Here is a 21,927-nt window from a genome sequence, read left to right as displayed (position 1 = left end):
GCTTGATTAAAGATTGCCAATGAAAATAATTCAGTTAAGGATATGTGGTTACTCGATATAAATAAACAATGAAACTTTGAGAATAATAATAAAAATATGTTATCGTGCTTTTTTAACTAGCCTAATTGGGAATATGGCAAATATGAACATGTGATTTTTTTGTGGGCCAACTCGGAGAATATAAAAACCGTTGGCGTGCAAAATAGCACCTGTAACGTAAATGTGCGTCTGCTCTATTGTTTACGAGCGGGTCTTTTCGTTAGCCGTTTCAATGACTAACCAGCAATTTTTTTTTTGCAATTCGCGGAAGTCAGCGTCGTTAATTGATTTTCCTTATGTGTTCTACACAGCTAGCCGTGCTAGTAACCGAGAACTCGGAGGTAACATAGCGAATCTGCACTAACCGATTTCCACTCGACCAGTTTAAATATATAATCATTTAGTTTACTTCGGTCTCTAACTTAAAAACTTTGCAAACACAATTTAAATACGAATACTTTGTTGTTAATATCTTTTTTAAAAAATCTTGGCTTCCAAGAGAGTCCTGCAGGGGTGTTATTAGGGCGGGTTTCGTTAAATTTGTTACTTTGATCTTGCCCGTGTTGGTGAAATTAAAATAATCCCAATCTGTCCAGCGGATCTTGAGCACTGGCGAATTGGTGATTAAACCGCTTTTTTCGTTTTTTTTTTTTTTTTTTTTTTTTTGCATTTTGATTTTGGCGGGAATTATTAATATCGATATGTTAAAGCGTGATTAATTAGAATATTTGTGTCGTCTGCTTTCACTTTGTTTCACAGTCGAAAAAGCAAAAAGAGACGAAGTGTTTCAGATATTTCTTATTGTAGAAAAATGAACGGATCACTGGTCACGGAAACCTGTACGTGTCTGCAAGAGAAATAGCAGAAGTGAACAAAATAAAATGTGGTCGTCGTGTGAACTTTGGTGTCCTGTTGACAAGCCTGTTGACTCCACCATGCTCTCTACTCCATGCTGTTTCTCAGGTAAATTAAACTAAGAATACGAATGGAATGATTTTGAGAGCTTATACAGTAGAGTTAAACCTGTTCAAAATTTGTGAAATGTTGGTACCCAACTACAGTGACTCATCATCTTGTATCATCATCATGTATGCTTGTATTTGATGCTTGGCAAAGTTTGTTAACCTGCTTTACCTTTGTGCAGATTTCAGGTCTGAGCCAGCCACTTTTCCTTACTTTTTGTCTCTGCAATATTTTTTTCGTAACCAATTTTTTATTTTTTGTCTAGATAAACAGCATCCAGTTTAATTGGTAAAACTCTGTCCTCGTGTACACCCGTGCGAAGGTGTGTGTATATTCACCCCTTTTTCCTATCCTGACTGGAGGATTCACTTAATTTCTGCGAATAGAGCACAGTTTGTGGATGCCTGGCTGTGAATTTCACGGGCTTATAAAAGGTAGGACAAAATTGATCCCTATTTTTCCTTTTTGACAATTTTTGGTGGCGTTGGTTATAAAACCTTACGGAGTACAATTATTCCTGAGCTAGACTGTTATCTCAATCAGGGTGTTAACTCATTTGTAGAGCGACTGCAGATCAGGCATGTTTTTGTACCTCACAACTTTGTCGGTAGGTAAATAATCAAATTCAAAAAATTGTTTAACTTTAAACACTTCAAACAATGTGCAAAGTCTATAAAATTGTATGTCCAAGAGGGACCCCCCCCCCACACCTGACGTACTTCCTCGTTACAAATTATTTTAATTAATTAAATCAGTATAAATCTATGGTTGTTTTTCCTTTTTCTAATTGCTCGTTGCTGATTTTATCGAATATTTCGTTATGCCAAACAAATACGTGAACAGACAACAACCGGATGTAACTAAGGGACGAAATCGTTACACGGTTAAAAGATCCTAACGGTCATCCAACTAATTAGGCAAACAAGGGGGATTTCGAAACGCTCAACGAACGGCCGGACACCAAAAACAACAGTTGAAAGTTATTATGGGACCAACTGTCTCATCATCATTTCTTGTTATATTTCTTTTGTTGCAAAGGGGGCGACTGTCTGCTAGGAAAAGGAGCGTTAAATCAAACAATTTGTCAGTAAATTCGCCGAGCACCGTTTTCTCTCTTATATTTAGGTAGTCCACAGTTGGCTCATAAATCCAGCGTTTATCTGCGATGGTTTTTTTTTTCCTTTCAAAGCATTTCTGGGGTAAAAGACTGACGGCCGATTGACTCCTCACGCAACGACATGGTTCTCACCGCGGCCGAAGAGAAAAACTAACCGAACAAAACAAATAAAAAAAAGATGAACATGTTGACGGTTGTCCCGACCAGTCATTTGACGCTCAGCTCCCTGAGTAAGACTAAGACCCGTTCACTATAAATAGGATTTAGCCTACACCTCTCTTTCTCTCTTGTTATGTTCCTTGTTCTCTTGTTGGAATTTTTTTACCCGTCCGAGTCCATTTTCTGGCGCCCGCCTCTCTCTCTCTACTATAATCTGTGTATAGAAGCAGAGAACTACACTACACCTTACCTAGCAGCCCCCTCTGTTCCAGGACAAGTATTGTCTTTGTAGACTATATTTTCCAGCTACCAAAAGGAGAGAGCGAGCCGCTTTCGTTTCTGTTTGATTATGTTTCTCCCTTTTTTTTTAACGAATGGCGACCATATACAACCCGGAAGGTCGGCGGTCCGTTGCATCTCGGCGCCTTTCGGATCCTCCCGTTCGTCGCACGCCGTGTCGAGTGGGTGTTTTTGGGGGTCTGCTGTTTTTTCGTTTCCGCCTTTCCCAGATAAATAAATCTCCGGAGAGACGCCGCCGGTCCATGGAATGCACCCGATAGTCTTGCCTCAAGATGGCGCTACCCGCCACACATTGAGAGATTTTTTTTAGAAGAATAAAACACGGTAAGAAATTGCCGTGCAGAACTCGGAGACGTCGAGCGCTCGGATTGCCGCAATCTCGTCAGTCTAGTGAGTCTGGCTAGCGGCCGCAGTTGAACTCACCGACTCTTCTTCTTGCTCTACTTCAGTTTAATTCTTTTTCCCTTTTTTTTTCCTCCTTTATTTCCCTTCTTTTTGACTTGCCGTGTCCGTCCATATATCGGCCGCCAGCAAAGGACTATTATACACATCATCCCTCTTTTCCCACCCCTGTTGACTCTAGCCCGAGTAGAACAGGAAGGAGAAGATTTCAAGATTTTTTGATTTTTGAATCTTTTAGTCAAGTGTTGTGCGTCACCGATGTGTGGGTGCAATTAGATCTGGAAGACAAGTCTCGTCGATCGCACAATCACCCCCCGGTAAAATAAGCGTCCAGGAAACAAGCGGAACGAAATGAAAGTGACGTGGTGTTGGTTAGTGTGCGTGTGTTTAGTGGCGGCCGCCCATCGAGTCTCATCGGCCGCCGATAAGAAGAAAGCAGCCGTCAAAGCGGGCTCTGCCGATGACGAGGAGAAAGTCGAGGCCGTCATCGAGGATGTCAATGCCAAACAACTGGAAAGGCTACTGGACGAGAAAGACTATGTGGCCGTCTATTGGTGTAAGTGTCTGTCCATCAAATGATTATATTCCCCCCGTCGTCTTTGAAATGTTCCAGAATATTTTCTAATTGCCTCTATGCCTCATCTGCAGCAGCGGTATATAGGCCATGAGGAATCTCCATAATCGCGTCTGCATCTTTATTTTATTTTCTCTCTCTCTCTCTCGTCTTTCCTCTGATGAAAAGGGAAAAGAGGATATTCCGGATGTATTTTTAGGTTGCGCGCGGCTCCGTACACTATGTGGCGGACGCTATTCTTACTCTCTCCCGCTCTCTCTCCGCTACCACCTATATACCCCGATAAGTTCGGTTGCCTACTTCCCTCTGACGTACATACGGCGGGGGGGTTTGACCATTTGCTATAGTCTAGTATACACACACACTCCCTGTTTTTAGTGTAAAGTTCTCCAGCAGACTTTATCCAACGCTCAAGAGAGCAGAGCGGCGCATTGGCGGCTTTTGCGCCACCCAGCACTCGAGAAACCCCAAAATGGCCCGACAGATTTCCTTTTTGTCGTCTCGCATGTTCCCAAACGCACATACTACTCTCTTGCGCCACCGAATAACTTTGTGCGGAGACGGCGAAACTATGCGGAAGATTGTTGGCAGTATTATAATTCGTCGGCCACGCACCTGAGCAAAAAAAGGATCCAGGAACGCTGTACATACAGGCGGAACTTGACGTCGGCTGGCCTCCGAATGGGCGGCTTGTTGTTGTTTTGCTCGAGCCCACATGTTGCAGTAAGTTGCGATGTTTATAACAAGTTCACGATGACAAACGGATAAACAGTACAAAAAGTTCTATACACCGCCCATCCAACGACAGCCTGGCTTGTTAAAAAGAGATTTTCCGTATCCATCGTCGTCGTTTAACCTCGTTTGCCTTTGGAGTCAAGTGCCCCCCAAGGAGGTTAAATCTCTTTTGGAAAAAGAGTCCGTGAGGTCACGTTAGACACAAAAAAAAAAATGGACGAATGTCGATTACGTCACAGTGCCTCCCACGATGAGATTCGGGATTTTGAGGTAGACGCGCCGAAAAAGAAAAGAACCCCCAAACAGGAGGGAAATGCTGAGAGTGTGCCGGGCGCAGCGCAAGGAACTTTTAAAAATATCGCTTCTATTCTCGGAGAAACCGATTCCCAAAAAACCTCCACCGCCCTACGCCCACCCAACTCACTCCCATTTTTTCTTCCCCCCATCCCACTCGACATCCGTGTACACTCTGTAATCCATTCCGTGCGCATCGCCTCGTTTTTGTCGTGTATATACGAAACGAGGTGAAGATGACGGAAAGAAATTATATAATAAACAAATCGCCTTCGCTTATCCTCAAGCCTCAACAACCGAAAAAGAATCAAAATTATCTCCTCGAATGTATTCAGATTTACTTTAATTGAGATTGATTGCTGGCTCCGTTTTTTGTGTCACACGCAGATGGACGCAACTGCCGGCAGTGCGACAAGGTCTTGCGCGAATTGGAGAACATTGACGACGAGACGGACCACTTTGGTGAGTTTGCAATCATTTATATTGTTGATTGATTTTTAACGAATAACACGCACTCCCACGCAGGAGTCCATTTTGTCAAAATCAACGACAAGAAGCTCTCTAAGCAGTACAATGTGAAAACATATCCAGCCCTGACTTATTTCCGCAATAAGGAACCCATCGCTTACGAAGGTATGTCATAGTGGATTTTAGGAAATGAATCGGACAGGACGATGTATAAATTGACGTAAACCAACGAATTCTCGTGAACTATAGGCGACCTTTTGGATGAGGAGCAAGTTTTGGAATTCTTGACCAGTCTAGAAGCCATGGATTTGCCCGATCAGATCGAAGAAGTCAACGCCAAAATCCTGGAGAAGATAGTCCACGATACGGACTACGTCGCCGTTCTATTCTGTAAATAACCTATACATAGTTATGTACACTGAGAGCAACTGCGGGCCAAATAACCTCAACTTGTTTTTGTTTGTCTGTTGATTTCATTTGTCACTTTTTTTCTTCTCTCTCAATGTTTTTGCTGCCAGATCGGCCGCAGGACAAAAAGAGCGAAAAAGTCCTCCGCGAATTGGAGAACATTGACGACGAGGCCGACCAGCTGGGCATCGCTTTCGTCAAAATCGCAGACGAGGAACTGGCCGAAGAATACAGCCTGAGCACTATGCCCACTTTGGTCTACTACCGCAACAGCATCCCCGTCATTTACGAAGGTAAAAATCAACTGAAACGGCACACACAAAAGGCTTGGCCTGCTGTCCAGCTCGCAATATACCGTTTGACTAAATCACGGTACAAATATTTTACAGGCGATCTTATGCGCGAGGAAGACGTGCTGGAATGGCTGGTACAGAACAAGAACACTGCCAGCGAGGACGAGGACATGATCGAGGACGTAACGGCCAAAACCCTCGAAACCCTGACCAGCACAGCTCAACACCTGGCCGTCCTTTTCTGTGAGTTTTCTATTTTCATGCTGTTCCAACGCTTGGGTCTTTTTTATTTTTCCAAAAACTCGACACGGTGCATCTAGTTCCACGCACTGTAAACTCTTGTATGTCTCTTCAACACAACCGAAATGCAAACGGATGGCGTTGGTTCGCCCAGCAGTCGATTCCAGCAGCAGCAGCAGCATGAGTCACACAACTTGTTTTGACAGTTGTCCTGCTGCGATATACTCGTCCGTGTGCTGTCACCAGCCTCCTCCTGTTTGCTAGCACTCGCCAATCTACACTTTGATGACACATGTATTCACCGCATCTATCTTGTTGCGATTTTCATATCTGATCTGGCCCTGGACTGCTGACTCACGGACGGCAATTCACCAGACGACCACGACGACAAGGAGTCGCAGCGCATCCTGGCCGAGTTGGAGAACATCGACGATGAGTGTGACCAGAAGGGAATCGCCTTCGTCAAGATCGACGACGACCACGTCGCCAGAGAATACGGCGTCGACAGCCTGCCGACGCTCGTCTACTTTGAGAACAAAATCCCGAGCCTCTACTTTGGCGATTTGGCCAACGAGGAAGAGGTGCTGGCCTGGCTGTTTGAGCAACTGGCCTCCGACACGATTGAAGACATCACCGATGAGATGCTCGACAAACTCATCAAGAAATCGTCCCATCTGGCCGTCCTTTTCTGTAAGTCTGGCACCACCTTGATAACCAAATGGTTGAAATCCTCCGCGCTGCTGGCTGTCGGTCCCAATTTTCCAGCGGTTTATCCAGCGGCCAATACGTCAGAACGAAAAGTTATTTCAAGGAGTCACGTAATTGATTAATAGGCTTCGAGACGAGACGGTCTAGGAAGCCTAGCAGTACATTTACAGTCTGCGTTTATCGTTCCGCCAGCAGTTTCCGCGCCGTCTCAAACTGACGATGGTTTTTATCCAAAAGGTTTTAAGAATGACTCGTCGTCTAGCTGGACGTCAGAGACTACGACAGAAATAGCTACTCTTTTTTTTTTCTCTCTCTTTCTCTTGTTCGCGATTCGACGAGAGAGTTTGCGTTCCCAGAAAATACTTTGCTACTCCTATATGAGCTACCCTTTTTTTTTTGCTCATCCGGATTGAACTCGTTTGTTTCTTCTGTGAATTGTTTTGATATGTTTACGGACTGATTCCTAAAATTGATAAAAGAAAAAAAAAAAAATAAAATAGGACGCTCCTTTTTTCCTTTGTAATTCAGACAGAAATTGATATCGGCTGTAGAAGAATGTCCGACATTTTCTTCTGGTTTTCTTTGCTTTTGTTTTTAAAAAACCAGCTCAGCCGATGTGCGACTACCATTCGCCGGGACCATATGCCGCCACTACTATTCCATGTATTAATAGATTCAACCGTGCGAGTGTGAGATATAAGTCTGTAGGAACTAGATACAAGAACTTATAGGAAAAAGGTGTCAAAGTGGTTTGTCCAGAGACCGGCATTGTGCTGCCGTCGTAGCCGCAAGTTCAACGCGACCAATGTCTTCTTTCTTTTGTCATTTTTTTGAAATACCTTACGTACTAATTCCATTGAGGCTCGAGGAAACCGAAGCTATAAGAGCGGAAGTATTCAAAGTTCTAACGAGATTACCGTGACCTGGAATTCCGACATTGGTCTGGACGGGTCTGGAAGTTCATAGAGACCGAGGTTGTTATCGCGGAGATAGCGCGAGTAGCCGGTTTGGAGTTGTGTCATAACTTCTCTTCGCTGTGGACTCCATTTTTCTTTGATATTTTTTTTATTATTATTTTCTAGATGATAAAGAAGATAGCCAATCATCTGCAGTCGTTGCCGAATTGGAGAACATCGATGACGAATGCGACCAAAAGGTGAAAAGAACCGGATGTTTTTACCATCGAGTCATAAACGACATTCCATCATTTGAATCTTTTTTTCTCAGGGTATTTCTTTCGTCAAGATCGCCAACCCAGAAGAGGCCAAAGAGTACGGAATCGATGACGTACCCAGTCTCATTTACTTTGAAAATGGCATTCCGTCTATTTACGAAGGTAGCACTATACTTCTAATACATCTCAACTTTTAATAATGTTTATGGTTTTATTTTTCCATTAACAGGTGACTTGAAAAATGAAGAACAGGTCCTCGAGTGGCTTGTCCATCAGGTGGAGAGTGACGAGATTGAGGATGTCACCGATGAGATGCTGGACATGTTGATCAAGAGATCCAAGCATCTGGCCGTTCTCTTCTGTAATAGGCTTAATTATTTTGTTTGTTTTCACTGTGATTAAATTTTACTTTGATTCGATTACATAGACGACAAAGACGAAAAAGCCAGCGTAGATACTCTGGCTGAATTAGAAAACATTGACGATGAATGTGATCAAAAGGTTTGGATTTTTTAAATGTTATTCATTTATCCCTGCAGATTTTTAATCTTCTCAATTGGATGTAGGGTATTATTTTCGTCAAGATTGATAATGCAGATGAAGCCAAAGAATACGGCATTGATCACTTGCCTAGTTTGGTTTACTTCGAGAACAGCATCCCGAGTCTATTTATCGGTAAAATCATTTTGGATAGTTATCTGATTAGTATTTTCAATCAGTCGTCGATCGAATGTTATCATAGGTGATCTGAAGAACGAAGAAAGTGTGCTGGCCTGGCTAACGCACCAAGTGGAGAGCGACGAAATCGAAGACGTCACCGACGAGATGCTGGACATGCTCATCGAAAAGTCACCGAGTTTGGCTGCTTTCTTTTGTAAGTATTTTCTTCTTTAAAAAAAAAACTTATTCAAAATGCAAATACTCATCATAACTTAATTACAGACGACAAGACTAAGCCCAATCATTTGGCCGTCCTAAAGGAGTTGGAGAACATTGATGACGAGTGCGATAGCAACGAAATTTCTTTTGTCAAGATCAGCAACCTCGACGAGGCTAAAGAATACGGACTTGATGAATTACCGGCACTTGTCTACTTTGAGAACAGGATTCCCAGCGTCTACGAAGGTAAGGTGTATTTTGGGCTTCTTCAAAAAAGTTAGCAGCTTGTGTAAAAGAATTTATTTGTATTAAATTATCTTTCTTAAATCAGGGAATTTGAGCGAGGAGGAGCAAGTATTGACCTGGCTCATTGAACAGAAAAATAGCGACACCATTGAAGAGTTGACCGACGAGCTCTTGGAGACCATTATCAAAACAAACGAATACGTCGTCGTCTATTTTAGTTAGTTTCATTTTGGCATTTTACTTCCCAAATAATTTCAATGCATTTATTTATATTGATTTTATCCATCTGCGTTACTACTACAGGCGGGCCGTGTGAGGAGGGACAGAAATGCGATTCAATCCTCGACCAGTTGGAGGAAATTGATGACGAAGCCGACGAGCATGGCATTCACCTCGTCACCACTGAGGAGGTTGAACTGGCCAAGCGTTACGGCATCAAAACTTTCCCGACTCTCGCTTTCTTCCGCAATCAAGATCCTCTAATCTACAAAGGTGAGCTGAAAATTAAACATTTAAAACACAATCCTTCTCATATTTGTACGTGTGTTTATTTTTCACGAAACAGGTGAAATTGGTGATGAAAAGAAAGTATTGGCCTGGTTTACCGACCAAGGCAATTTGGAATTGGCGGACCAAATCGAGGAAGTCAACGAGAAGATGCTAAAAAAACTGATTGGTTCATCAGCTCACGTCGTCGCATTCTTTTGTAATCAATTGTGTTGCCATTTAGAACGTATCTTTAGAAATGACCCAAATTTCCCTATTCATTTCTAGATGAAGAGAAAAACAAAGAAGCAGTGGCCATCCTGAAGGAATTGGAAAATATCGACGATGAATGCGACGCTCTCAACGTCGATTTCGTGAAAATCTCCGACCCTGGCGTGGCGCCGGCATTCAAACTCACAACTTTGCCCGCCTTGGTATACTTCCGGCGCTCGGTGCCCATCCGTTTCGAAGGAGATTTAACGGATGAGGAAGGCGTTCTGAGCTGGGTCACGACCACCAAAGAGCAGGACGTGGATGTTATCGAGGAAGTGGATGTTGCCACCTTGGAGAAAATGCTCCACGATCATGTCAATGTCGTCGTTTACTTTTGTACGTTAGACCCGTTACCTTCGACTCGTTTTAATGCCCGCTTCTATATATATAATAGCATACTTATATATTTATATCTTATACCTCAATTAGATCCCAAGGGCTGCGGTAAATCCTGTGAAGTGGCACTCAACCGTCTTGAGAACATTGACGACGACGCTGAGCGCCATGGAATCCAATTTGTCAAATCAACGGCAGTGAAAACGGCAAGCCGGCTCGGCATCGACCCACTGCCCGCGCTGGTCTACTTCGAGGATGGCCAGCCGGTCAGATACAACGGTAAAAAAGCCGGCAATCAACGGCCAACCAAAGTCGTCACCCGCCTCCCTAACGTGGCCATGATCTAGAATGATTTTCAGCTGCAGTCTATATTTATATATCTAATTTACGAAAACCCCCCGGAAATTCAATTCCACGTAGTTTTGCCCGGCATCCAAAAACACCCCCTTGCTTTTTCGTTCTTCAATTTCTCTTTATTTACATATTCTCTTTTTTTTAATTATTATTATTTTTTAATGAACACAAAAAATTCCCTGCATTTGAAACAAAAACAAAAAATCCTAGCAAGAAAGAACAAACGACCGCAATACGGAATAGTTTTGGACGATTGCGAATTTATGGAAACGGTGCTATACTATCCCAAACTTTCATTCACTGAGAGATTGGAGAAACGAAATTTTTTTCCACCGACGAGTAAATGTTTTGAGCAGTCAAATGACTAGACACGCTCGCGACAAATACGGAAACAACTTTGACCTTAATTAACAATTGTGCCCATTGCATAATTATTTGTTTTCGTGGTTGGTTTTTTTGAAGGTTATGGGGCTGGGGCTGAACCAATGTCTAAAAGTTATATAATACTTACATTTCTATTTAATTTTCATGGTTTTCCCGTTTTCCGTCGCTTGCGATGTTGAAGCTTTTCTTTTTGGCTAATCTTTTTTTGTCGGTTGTCGCCTTCCATTACAAGTAGCAAGTGATTGTTTTTTACGAAGCTTATTTCACGGGGCCGCCGTCAAATCCCTTTCGTGTTCTTGTAACTTATAGCTCACACACAAAAAAACAATCAAGAGCAAAAACAAAACAAGAAAAACAAACAAATTAATTCCACCCAACAGGTGATCCGAGTGAGGAGGCCGACGCTCTGGATTGGCTGATTTCCCGTCAAAGTAAGTTGTCCAAATCAATCCAACTTCAATTCCATGTCTTTCGACTTTCAAAGGAAAAAAAAATTATGCAAAGAATTATTAGAAAAGGAAATTATGAAATCAGTCGATCTTTGTGAAGTCCTCTTCATCTCTCTTCGCGTCTCCCCGTTTCGTTTCGTTTTTTTTTTTTCGTGGTTTGAAATTAATTTGCCTTGCTTTCGTCTGGCTTTTCCGTGACATGTTACAAGTCATCGTAGTCCGCTGCATCCGCTGTATCTACTTTAAAACGCCAATTTTGCTGCTTGTTTTATCTTTATTGTCTGTGTTAGTTTTATTTCTGATGAAACCCAAAGTTACCTAACGCCGATTTCACTGGATCTTAACACAAAACAACGCGACAAGTGGATTATTGGATTTGAGTCTGGAAGGAACCTATCGAGCCATAATTTCTTCATCTCTTGGGTTATTTTTTAATTCCGTTCAAGGCATAATCTACTAACTATGTATATATATATGTATAATTCGATTAACTATACTATACGCCGCACCCGTTTTCTGACATCGACGCATCCCCGGGTGTAAAATAAATCAAACGACGGAGACCGCAAGAGAGATGTGTGCTTTCAGAAGAAAATTTGAAAATAAAAAAATCTCAAATGAAAAAACCAAAAAATGAAGAAAAAAATGATCGAGAAAATTAAAAACAGCAAAAAGCAAAATCGACAGAAAAGTCAAAAGACAAAAAAAAAATTACAAAATCTGGAACATTTGTGCATTCGTTTGGTTGCTTCCATCTGCGTGTGTCTGTATGTGTCCATAGGCCGCAAGCAAACCGGAGGGAGGCGGTGCCAAACGGTGGGAATGGAGGACCCCAATCAGCCGGGAAAACTGCGGAAATTCGAATGCTGCCCGGTGAAATCTTCCAATAAGAAGTCGAAGCAGAATCTAGTCAAAGGGGTGGCTTTCATCGGCGATGAAGACGATTACGACTGCGATGACTACGTGCAAAACGACGATTTCCTCGACGACGATGACCAAAACGACGACGACGACGATGACGACGATGACAATGACGACTTACCACCGCACCCATCCCAACCCGATCCCGACCAGCACGACCACTCCGCTAGTACACCATCGCCACAGCACGCTCAGTCATACGATTACGTTTCTGATGATGAGTTTGTCACTGATGCAGGTATTCACACACAGTACATGTGCATCAGATCAAATTTCCCATCCATCACCATATTCCTATACTTCTTAATTTTATTTATTTAGCCTCTTAATGATTAAGTTTCCATCTAGAGCATACGCATAAAACTGTACATTTGGAGGCGCCGTGTTGTTTCATGTTAAAGTCTGTAGTGTTGAAAATTCAATCATTTTTATTGGGCCGTTTACGGTCAAATGTTCAATGACAGAGGAAGTCTTTGAAGAGGACAACGTGCTCGACTGGATTCTGGAGATGCATCACGGCAACACCATGAAGAACGTTTCGCGCCAATCGCTGATGAGCATGGTTGAAAACTATGACTATTTAGCCGTTGTCTTCTGTAGGAACATGATTACATTAAAAAAAAAGTTGGTGAGTTTTAACCGGTTTTCATTTTTCATTAGATTCCGTCGGCGAAGAGGAAAGCGAAAGAGTCTTGCGTCGTCTGGAACTCATCGACATGGAAGTTCAAGAATACGGAACTTTGCTCGTCAAGTGTGACGACTATCTCATGTCGAAGAAATATGGCCATCGTTCTACTCCGGGTCTAGTCTTTTTCCGGCACGGAAAGATCCTCCATTTCGAAGGTTTGAATCGTGCAACAAGTTTAATTGTTCAAAGAATTCAAGCCATTTATTTTTTTATTTTTTTAGGAGACCTAATGGACGAAGAAGAAGTTCTTGACTGGTTGACCGATCCGGAAAATATGGAGTCGATGGATCGCATCGAACGTGTCAATCGAAAAATGTTTCACCGAATTCTTCAGCGCTCCGACTTTTTGGCGGCCTTTTTCTGTAATTCAGTGAATTCCGAGTTAATTGGAAACAGTCGAAATGTTATCCACAAATATTTCGAATTTTTCTCCGTTTAAAATTTCTAAAAAATTATTCAGATAGCGACGTGGATTGCAAACAATGCGACAAGGTGCTAGAAGAACTGGAACACATTGACGACGAAGCCGATTCGGCCGGCATCGATTTCGTGAAAATCGACGACAAGGATTTCGCCCGACAAATGGGCGTCTTCGCTTTGCCGGCGGTCGTCTTCTTCCGGCACGGTCATTTGGATCCCGTCATTTACGCCGGCGACCTCAAGAACGAAGAACGTCTTTTGGAGTGGCTTCTCATCCAGAAAGATCCGACCAGCGACATGATCGAGGAATACGAAGATGAAGCCCTGGTGGAAGTCATCCGCAAGCAGGAGTTTGTCGCCGTTTACTTTTGTAATAATCCCAACTCATCTTTACCGACTAAAACATTACTTAAAAGTTTACATTTGATTGATCATTTCCAGATAGCAAGCAAGAATGTGAGCAATGTGCCGTCATTTTGGACGAACTGGAGAATATCGACGATGACACAGATCGCCATGGTATCAGTTTCATCAAGACTCAAGACCTTAACATCGCCACCAACTTTGGAGTGCACTCATTTCCGGCGGTGATCTACTTCGAGAACCAAGTGCCCAGCATTTACGAAGGTAAATACAGGCAGTCAACATTATAAAAACAAACTGGACAAACGAACGAAAAATAATTCATTTGTATTTTTGGCGTAGGAGAATTAACTTCGGAAGATGTTCTTCAATGGCTCATCCAGCAAAAGACGGAAGACCGCATCGAAACAGTGACCAGAAGCATGCTCGAAAGCCTCCTAGTCAACGTCCAGTATCTCGCCGTTTATTTCTGTAAGTTAATAACCTCGACATTCTTTTGGGTGCGATGGCGCCATAGTTTCACCTTAACTTACTTTCCCAGACAAGCCCAATTGCAAAGCCTGTGACCAGGTCCTCGTGGAACTGGAAAACATTGATGACGAATGTGATCTATTCGGCATTCAAATGGTGAAAATTCAGGACCCGCAGTTGGCTAAGCGCTACGGTATCAAGACCTTCCCGGCTTTGGTTTACTTCCGCAATGGAAATCCACTCCTCTACGACGGTAACAATGGAACTTTTCTCATATTTTTCCCTTGAAAGGATTGTGATTACATTAGGATAAGGGAGGTAAACGTTTTCTCAAATTCAGTCAAGTGAAAAGAAGTGAAAGAAGCCATCGACTCTCTCTCTCTAATAGTACACGCAATGCATGACCCAGTAGATTTGAATTAGCAAATTTTGATTTATTCAACCAACAAAACTGAAATTGTCTTGCTGAATGTCAACACCGTATATGTCCCACGAAGAAAAAAGCTTCAGATGGTGTCGTTACATAAAAACACACAACAATAGGCCGGCATCGTTCTCTGATGTGATGTGACTGGCACCGTATAATATTGACTTCCATGATTCTGAATTGCTTCCGGATCGGTCCCTCACTGAAACTCACGGATATCTCCCCCCTCTATTATTCATCTACCACATATTCCCGACCAACCACTATCTCCCCTGTCGTCGATCTGCGTAGGCGAATTGCGACGCGGTAAACTGCTTTATGAGTGGCTGACCGACGAGGATAATCGGGAGCTGGTCGACGCAATCGAGCGAGTCAACGGCCACATGCTAGATCAGCTGATTGAAGGCTCCGACTCCCTAGCTGTCCTATTTTGTAAGTACCAGTTTCCTATCATATCTCCAGTCTTGTTTCTCATATAACAACATCTCACTCCAACAGCGGTTGAACTTGACTCCTTATATAATTGTATTATGGCACTGAACCGCAACAAATGAAACGCGCTCTACTCTTTTTTTTTTTTTCTACCGGCTTCAACTAAATGTAAAAAGAAATTACAGTAGTTGACTATATAGCAACATCCCCTAGCGATTTTAGATCTAATAACCACTTAGTTTAATTGAAAATGCTTCCTTAGTATATACACAACTAGTAAATATAGTATGCTTCGTTAGGCTACTAGGTAATAGACCTGGCTTTAATTAGACGAGGAAGAAACAAACAGAAAAGTCGTTACAATATCCTTGTGGGGCTCCCCCTGACATAAGGTAAGGCGTTTGATTTGAATCTAAGAACTGATTTGTTGCGTCCTAATTTGTCCGTCCTGTGAGCTTTTTTTTTTAAACAACTTTTTAATTACGTGTGTAGTGGTAGTTTTCTAGTTTTCGTTTTGCTCCACTTCTCAAAGTCAACTAATCAAGTAATCGTCTGGGTTTATAACTTTATTTTTCTAGCGTTTTTATTTGAATTCATTTTTTAAATGAGTCATCATCTAACAAACACATGAATAATCACAGGTCTTTGGCTTCTTTCTAATCAAGTTCTCACTGTTTTTCATTTTCATTTCTTTCACTTCGTTATTTTTTTGTTGCGAAACCTGAATTTCATGAATAATTCATGATTTCTTATCATTGAGAAATCAACCCTCCGAAATAAAAATAAAATCTGGCGCGCCAAAATGTCCGTCAGTGTTGAATTGTACATAACCAGCCAATTAAAACATGTCAAGTGTTATGCTTGTTTTATGGTAAACAAAAAAAAAACTAATCAAAATCAGCAGACGTTTTTCCGTTCACGTCCGGGCGAGTTAAAATTGACCGGCGTTGACTGTTATAAAAACTGTGTGCTGTCTTTTGTCTAAAAACAAAAACCTAACAGAATCCGGACTTATGTATGTACACAATAGGAGACTTAAAGAACGAGGATTCGGTGTTGGAGTGGCTGTCGGATGACGAGAATCGAGAACTGGCCGACGAAATCGAGGCCGTCAACAGCCGCATGCTGGAACGGCTCCTCGACGAATCGCCTTTTCTAGCCGTCTTCTTTTGTAAGTATTATGCGTGCCGACTCACTCTAGTCGCTATAACAACTCTCAACAACATGTTTCCGTCTCACTCGTATATTAAGCAGGTCATTCATGTTTCCCTTGTTCCAGTGCCTTAAACAACGCGTGCTTAGTCTTAGGTCTCTTAGCGGCTAGAAGTTCCCAGTATAAGAATGAGGAAGGTCGTTTGTAACCGATTGTTATAAGACTTATTTCATACTCGCTTGAGTAACCGGTTTCTTTTTTCAACACATTATTTTGCACACACAAAAAAAAATATTTTCTATAGACGACAATGATTGTTCTGAATGCAATTCCGTCTTGACCGAATTGGAGAACATTGACGACGAAGCAGATAAATTTGGTAAGTCAAGGAAATCAACCACACTAATCGCATGGCAAATTGATTCGTGAGTACGTTGTAGTATTTTGCGGTTTTTGTCATGGTGTATTTTTTTTTTTTTTTTTTTTCACGGATTAATGTAGGTATTGACTTCGTCAAGATCAACGACGAGGAGACGGCAAAGAAGTTTGGAATAGTCCACACCCCGGCCTTGGTTTATTTCCGCAAGCGGACACCCATGATCTATGACGGTAGGTCATCACTTTTTCATTTGATCCATTTCAGTTTAGATACTCGTTTCAAATCGACATGTACTTTGGCGGGGGTGGGTTTTTAACAAAGTGGCGCAATATCTCCTTTACTTGGTTTTATCTCTTAAAAACAAGCCACCGTGCAGCTGACATTCAGGAAATTGCCTCCAAACGAAACTGTGCGGGGATCGCCAGCGTTGCATTTTCATGGTCTCTTTGCGTCATTATCTCTCACTTCGCTAGCCATCCGAATCATATAATACGAAACGCGAATTACCATTCAATGTCAAATTATTTTTATCTTGTCACCGTCATCCATCCATTCCGGCGGGCCACTTCGGAAAGAATGAAAGGAAGTTTATCCCATTATTTATGAGAGAATGATGTCGATAACAAGTGCACACTAAGTCGAATAACACGTGAAGCAATCAAAATGTCGCGCTCTGTTGTTCCAGTTTTATTTTTTCACGAAAAAAACCATTTCCTCTTTCCCAAGGTGATCTGCTGGACGAGCAGCGTGTCCTGGGTTGGCTAACTTCGCAGGACGTCTTCGAGATTAAGGACGAGATTGAAGAGGTCAACCGTAAGATGCTGGATAAATTGCTGGACGAAAATGAATTCGTCTCCGTCTACTTTTGTATGTCATCTGATAAAAATAGCAATCCGTTGGCTTGATGAACTCTTTAATCAGATTAGTCCGATTTCAACAGATGAGAACAATTGCCCAAAGTGCCAGGAGGTGCTGCAAGAGCTGGAGAACATCGATGCCGAGACGGACAACTTGGACATCACTTTCGTCAAGATTCGCGACACCCGCTACGCCCGCAAGTACGGCGTCACCAAGTTCCCCGCCATGGTCTACTTCCGGCGTCGTTTCCCGTCCATCTACCGAGGCGATCTGATGGCCGAGGAGGAGGTGCTCGAGTGGCTTCAAAAGAACCGCTTCAAGCAACCAGAGCTCAATCTATTCATGTACGCCCTTGGCGGCATCACGTCGGGATTTGTCTTCTACACCATTTTCCTTCTCTTCTGCTTCAAAGGACCCCATCAAAAGACTGCCTAAACAAATCACTGCCCCGTAACTCCGCGTGCGTTAAATCCATTTCAATTGCCCTTCTAAAAAAAACAGGAACACAAAGTCGATGCGTTGGATTGTTTACCCGAAGAGAAAAGAGTCGATACGCATGTCCCATATATCCCTTCGTCTCTCTCTCATACTTTGCCCCCTGAAAAAAAGAACGACTGAAATTTGATCCCCTTGAATTCAAAATATCACCGCGAAATTCACGAAGTGAAAAAAGATGGAAACAAATACTTTTTGTTCATATTACTAGATAAATGACAAACTCATTGACGTATTCATGTTTTTTGGGGTTCTTTTTTTCTGGCCGCAATTTTTGTTTTTTTTTTCTTCGTTGATAATCTGCTGCTACTGTGTGTTAGCCTTGTGCTGACGGCAGATCAAGGAGAATGGGGGAAAACACGACGCAGAGTGTGACTAATAATTTGTGTAAGGGTAATTGTTCTCTTGTCTCCTTTTGACTTGAACTGGCTTCTTCCTGCTTCAAAAGTTTTCAAATCCATTATCGAAAAGGATTTGAGACCAGAAAAGATGCCGAACAAGAATCTAAAAATATTCACGACAAAATAATAATAATAAAAAAAAAGAGATAACAACAGGGCTGTACAGTCACGTTTTACCGCAGTGCCAATAACAAGTTTTTGTCTGCTTCCTCTTCTAATTTGAAAAGAAAAAAAAACGCATTCTACAAACTCTTGTGTTAACTTTTACGATTCTTTGTTCCCCCCTCTCTCAAACATTTTTGACCTTATACTGCCATCGCGTGATTCTTCGTTTTTACTGACGTCGCACACTAACATGAAATGGATTGGCCCTGATTATTGATTCTTTTTCTGGTTTCCAAACTCTTTTACTTCCTCTCTCCTGTCGCACTTCCCTTTTGTGTTTGATGGGGCAAATAGTTTTGTGGGTTTTATCATTGTCCTCTTTAACTTCTATGCGCCCGTCTCTCTCCTAGCCCAATCTTATATCTTTAAACTATACTTCATCTTCTCTCGATTCATTGCCAGTATAAAGTTGTGCCTTTTTTTGCTGTGAGTCAGGTGAGATCAATTACACACGAAATGTCACACGTCCACTCGACTGACCCAGTTTGTATATCCGGCTTGATTTGATTTCGTTTGAGCTGCCCAAGTGTCTATAGCTAAAATTCTGGCACCAGTTTACCTAGTTGCAGGATATGTCACTCGGAGTTGGGTTCTGATAGTGAAAGTCTCATTGCATGTAATTATCTGTATTTTTGTTTTCAAGCTAATGTCTTTATTAGTTTGAAAGACGTGGGGATTTTTTAATGGTTATATAAATCGCTAAATCTAGGTTAAGCGCCATGTCGCAATACCACTACTTTCAACAACAAAATGAAAAAAAATTAATCGTGTCCAAAAATGAGTCTTTAATTCAAATGTTAAGGTTATCGAACTTATATAAGCGCACATTTTTATCAAATATGTAAGAGTTGCGCTGATCAGGAACGATGACTTGCAACTTTAAAAGTTCGCAAAAAGTGAAAGTCTATTTTCGGTTGACCTTGTTGCGTTTGCCAACAAGAAAGAAAGCTGCCGACACAACTCGATCGTCAAAATCCTGGGTCACCAAATCGATGTGATAACATAATTAAATAGAATCTCTTTTGCGACGCGATCAGAGGGAAAGTATAGCGATGAAAATGCGAGAACATGTAGTGTTAGTATATACTGCGTTTCACTTCTTGCACGTTGCAACACACTAAATTTTGTTTGTTTTCTTTAGTCCGGGTAAGTTTAAAAGGTTACAATATTTTTCCATTAACTGGTTGTGCCATCAGTGTAACGCCGCTAACGCTAAAAGTGGCTAAAAGGTTGTTGTCAGCGTTTAGTGCCGCTATAGGAAACAAATTTTTGATTTATTCACCTTCTTAAAACCACCATTTGTTTCCTACAACGCACTGCAATAAAGATAAATTCACTTGAGTATTCACTGGAGACATTTTCCGATCAATATCAGTCTGTACCGTTCTTTGTTACTCTATTTGACAGTGACTTGCACATGACGATATGTTACTGCGCAGTCTCTTGTTCATTAGTCCTTTATCACCCTAATGTAAGCAATTGCATCAATCTTGATTAATTGGAGTAAATAACGGGTTCGAAATTGCCAGTTGAATGTTCCATCTGCGTTTTATATCCAGTGTGTATATAGTGATTGGAAAGCCCCCACTTTCGTTATTTCGTCAATTGAAAAAAAGAAAAAAAAACTAGTGGTGCACACAAATGAAACGATTTTTGCGTCTTATATATTTAGACTTCCTCATCATGCAAATGTGTTGAAGAAAAAATCCGAAAAATCCCATTTTGACATTTTTTTAGCCTTCGTGGATATAGTAGGGATGACCAAGGTTGCTTGACCACATTTTGCGCAATAAGTGCACGTCAAGAATGGAGAAGCGCGCAACCAAACAATCTGTTGAGTCGGGAAACACCTAATATGGTAACTGTGTCCAAATAACCAAAAGAACAGACCCGAACGTTGTGTTAAGGAAACATGTCAAAACAAACTTGTTATTTCAGTTGGTATGTGTGAGCCGTTTTGATGAATTAAAAAGCCCAAAGTGCGTTGCCGATTGCAAAATGTATAAGTGGAAATCATCTTTCTTAATATTCAGGATTTATTCATTTTAAAATCAGCTTTTAAAATTTACCAGAAATCAAGACTAAATAGATTGTATATTTGTAGTGTAGGAAAGTTATGGAATAATATCTTGTTATTTTTTAAATGATACATACAGTATTTTAGAATATTTTCGTAGTCTCACTTGAATCGGATGATTTTAAACTTAATGAAAATAAGCAAGCGCACAATTTTGTTTTAATTTCACGGACAGATATATGTGACATTGAGTAGTCCATTTATTACGCAAGTTAGTACATAGGCTTGGTATTTATTATATTGTGTTACCACTTGACGGTATATACACGATTCTTCGAATGTGGAACGCCTTGTACCACTAGTTTTGACTACTCTAACAGCCTCGTTATCTATATCGGCTATTCCAAGGTGATGTTTTTTAGTTTAATCGACCGCCGGCCTTCCAACGTTCGATTACCTTTTAATTTAGGTTATATTCCTGCTGAAAAGGCCGTTTTTTTCCGCTTTTATAGACCCTTTATGCGGCCATTATTATTGTATTGCTGTTTAATTTAACTTGCAGTCCATTTCCTTTAGTGCTTGTAATACATCAATGTTTTTCGTTTTAATTGTCTCTTCGTTTGGGGAACTGAGAACCAACCACAGCCGCTAAAGCGGAATCGCAGCGTCATCAACCTTGCTCCAAATAAACTTGGGAGAGAACACGTGATCTATATATCCAGTTCAGTGGTTTTCTACATTCAGCTGATTTTTCAAAGATTTTGAGTTAGATGTTTTGTTTTTTGCAATAGTTCGTCGGTTGCTTTGCTGAAGTGAAAAACATAGCTTTCAAAGAACTTGTCAGTCACTCCCCCTTCTGTGGCGTCAAAACTTAATAAATTTAAATAATTCAGAATTGGTTGATTTCGCCTCCCGGGGATGAATCGGGTTTGTTTTATAAATGCACTTCATTTCTTTTGAGTTCCTTGGTTGAAAAATAAATATGGCAGCATAAAGGTTACTAGGTCTTTTAAATTATTTTGAAAATAGTTGGATTTCTTGAGAATGGTGGTCTAGTACACCTTGAAACTGAGCTGTCGACCCTCGAGTTTCCCACCAAACGTCTTGAATAATGGGCGTATAAAATCAACCTCGGCGGCCGCGCTGCTTGCTGTGCACAGCCTCCACTCTAAACGCATTCGACCCTTGCAGAAGGTCGCTCACGACGATGCTGACGGTGGCTGGCGACACGCAACCGTCACACCCAGTCAGCTCGCGCACGCTGTCTCGATTCCAATCACGAATTCTCGTGTATCTTTTTTGACAAAGGAAGACGAGACGAGATTTGAACAGATCACGTCTTGCATCACATCAGACCGTATCGCGCTGTTTGACTTGTTTTCTGCCGCTGGCTGACTCATTATGTCAAGGATGGCTGTGCTGATAACAAGTAGAGTCACGGCCATCCGTTTTATCG

The 21,927-nt window shown here is 41.6% G+C and overlaps 1 protein-coding gene across 11 annotated transcripts; it reads left to right on the top strand.

Annotated features, from left to right (window-relative positions):
- The first annotated feature begins 2,931 nt into the window (after nucleotides 1-2,931).
- Nucleotides 2,932-18,924, top strand: LOC124207693. Of its 11 annotated transcripts, none has more exons than XM_046605266.1 (34): nucleotides 2,934-3,536; nucleotides 4,971-5,045; nucleotides 5,109-5,216; nucleotides 5,301-5,441; nucleotides 5,570-5,752; nucleotides 5,849-5,995; nucleotides 6,368-6,682; nucleotides 7,783-7,856; nucleotides 7,928-8,036; nucleotides 8,104-8,235; nucleotides 8,302-8,375; nucleotides 8,441-8,549; nucleotides 8,617-8,748; nucleotides 8,817-8,999; nucleotides 9,085-9,216; nucleotides 9,303-9,491; nucleotides 9,565-9,705; nucleotides 9,774-10,094; nucleotides 10,188-10,373; nucleotides 11,213-11,263; nucleotides 12,063-12,440; nucleotides 12,667-12,798; nucleotides 12,863-13,045; nucleotides 13,112-13,252; nucleotides 13,351-13,680; nucleotides 13,752-13,937; nucleotides 14,016-14,144; nucleotides 14,215-14,397; nucleotides 16,034-16,174; nucleotides 16,258-16,353; nucleotides 16,461-16,535; nucleotides 16,658-16,765; nucleotides 17,262-17,402; nucleotides 17,476-18,924. In XM_046605266.1, the coding sequence occupies exons 1-34, from the start codon at nucleotides 3,332-3,334 to the stop codon at nucleotides 17,826-17,828; spliced, it is 5,583 nt and encodes a 1,860-aa protein (XP_046461222.1). In that variant the 5' UTR covers nucleotides 2,934-3,331; the 3' UTR covers nucleotides 17,829-18,924. The 11 variants fall into 11 exon arrangements, with proteins under 11 accessions (XP_046461230.1, XP_046461223.1, XP_046461231.1 ...); XM_046605265.1 differs by having other exon boundaries at nucleotides 16,255-16,353; XM_046605267.1 differs by lacking the exon at nucleotides 11,213-11,263 and having other exon boundaries at nucleotides 2,933-3,536; nucleotides 16,255-16,353.
- Nucleotides 18,925-21,927: the final 3,003 nt, after the last annotated feature.

Source organism: Daphnia pulex, chromosome 11 (genome assembly GCF_021134715.1).
Source record: "Daphnia pulex isolate KAP4 chromosome 11, ASM2113471v1".
NCBI classification, from domain to species: Eukaryota; Metazoa; Arthropoda; class Branchiopoda; order Diplostraca; family Daphniidae; genus Daphnia; species Daphnia pulex.
Note: the sequence above shows the minus strand (reverse complement) of the source record. Positions and strands in the feature narration are given on the sequence as shown.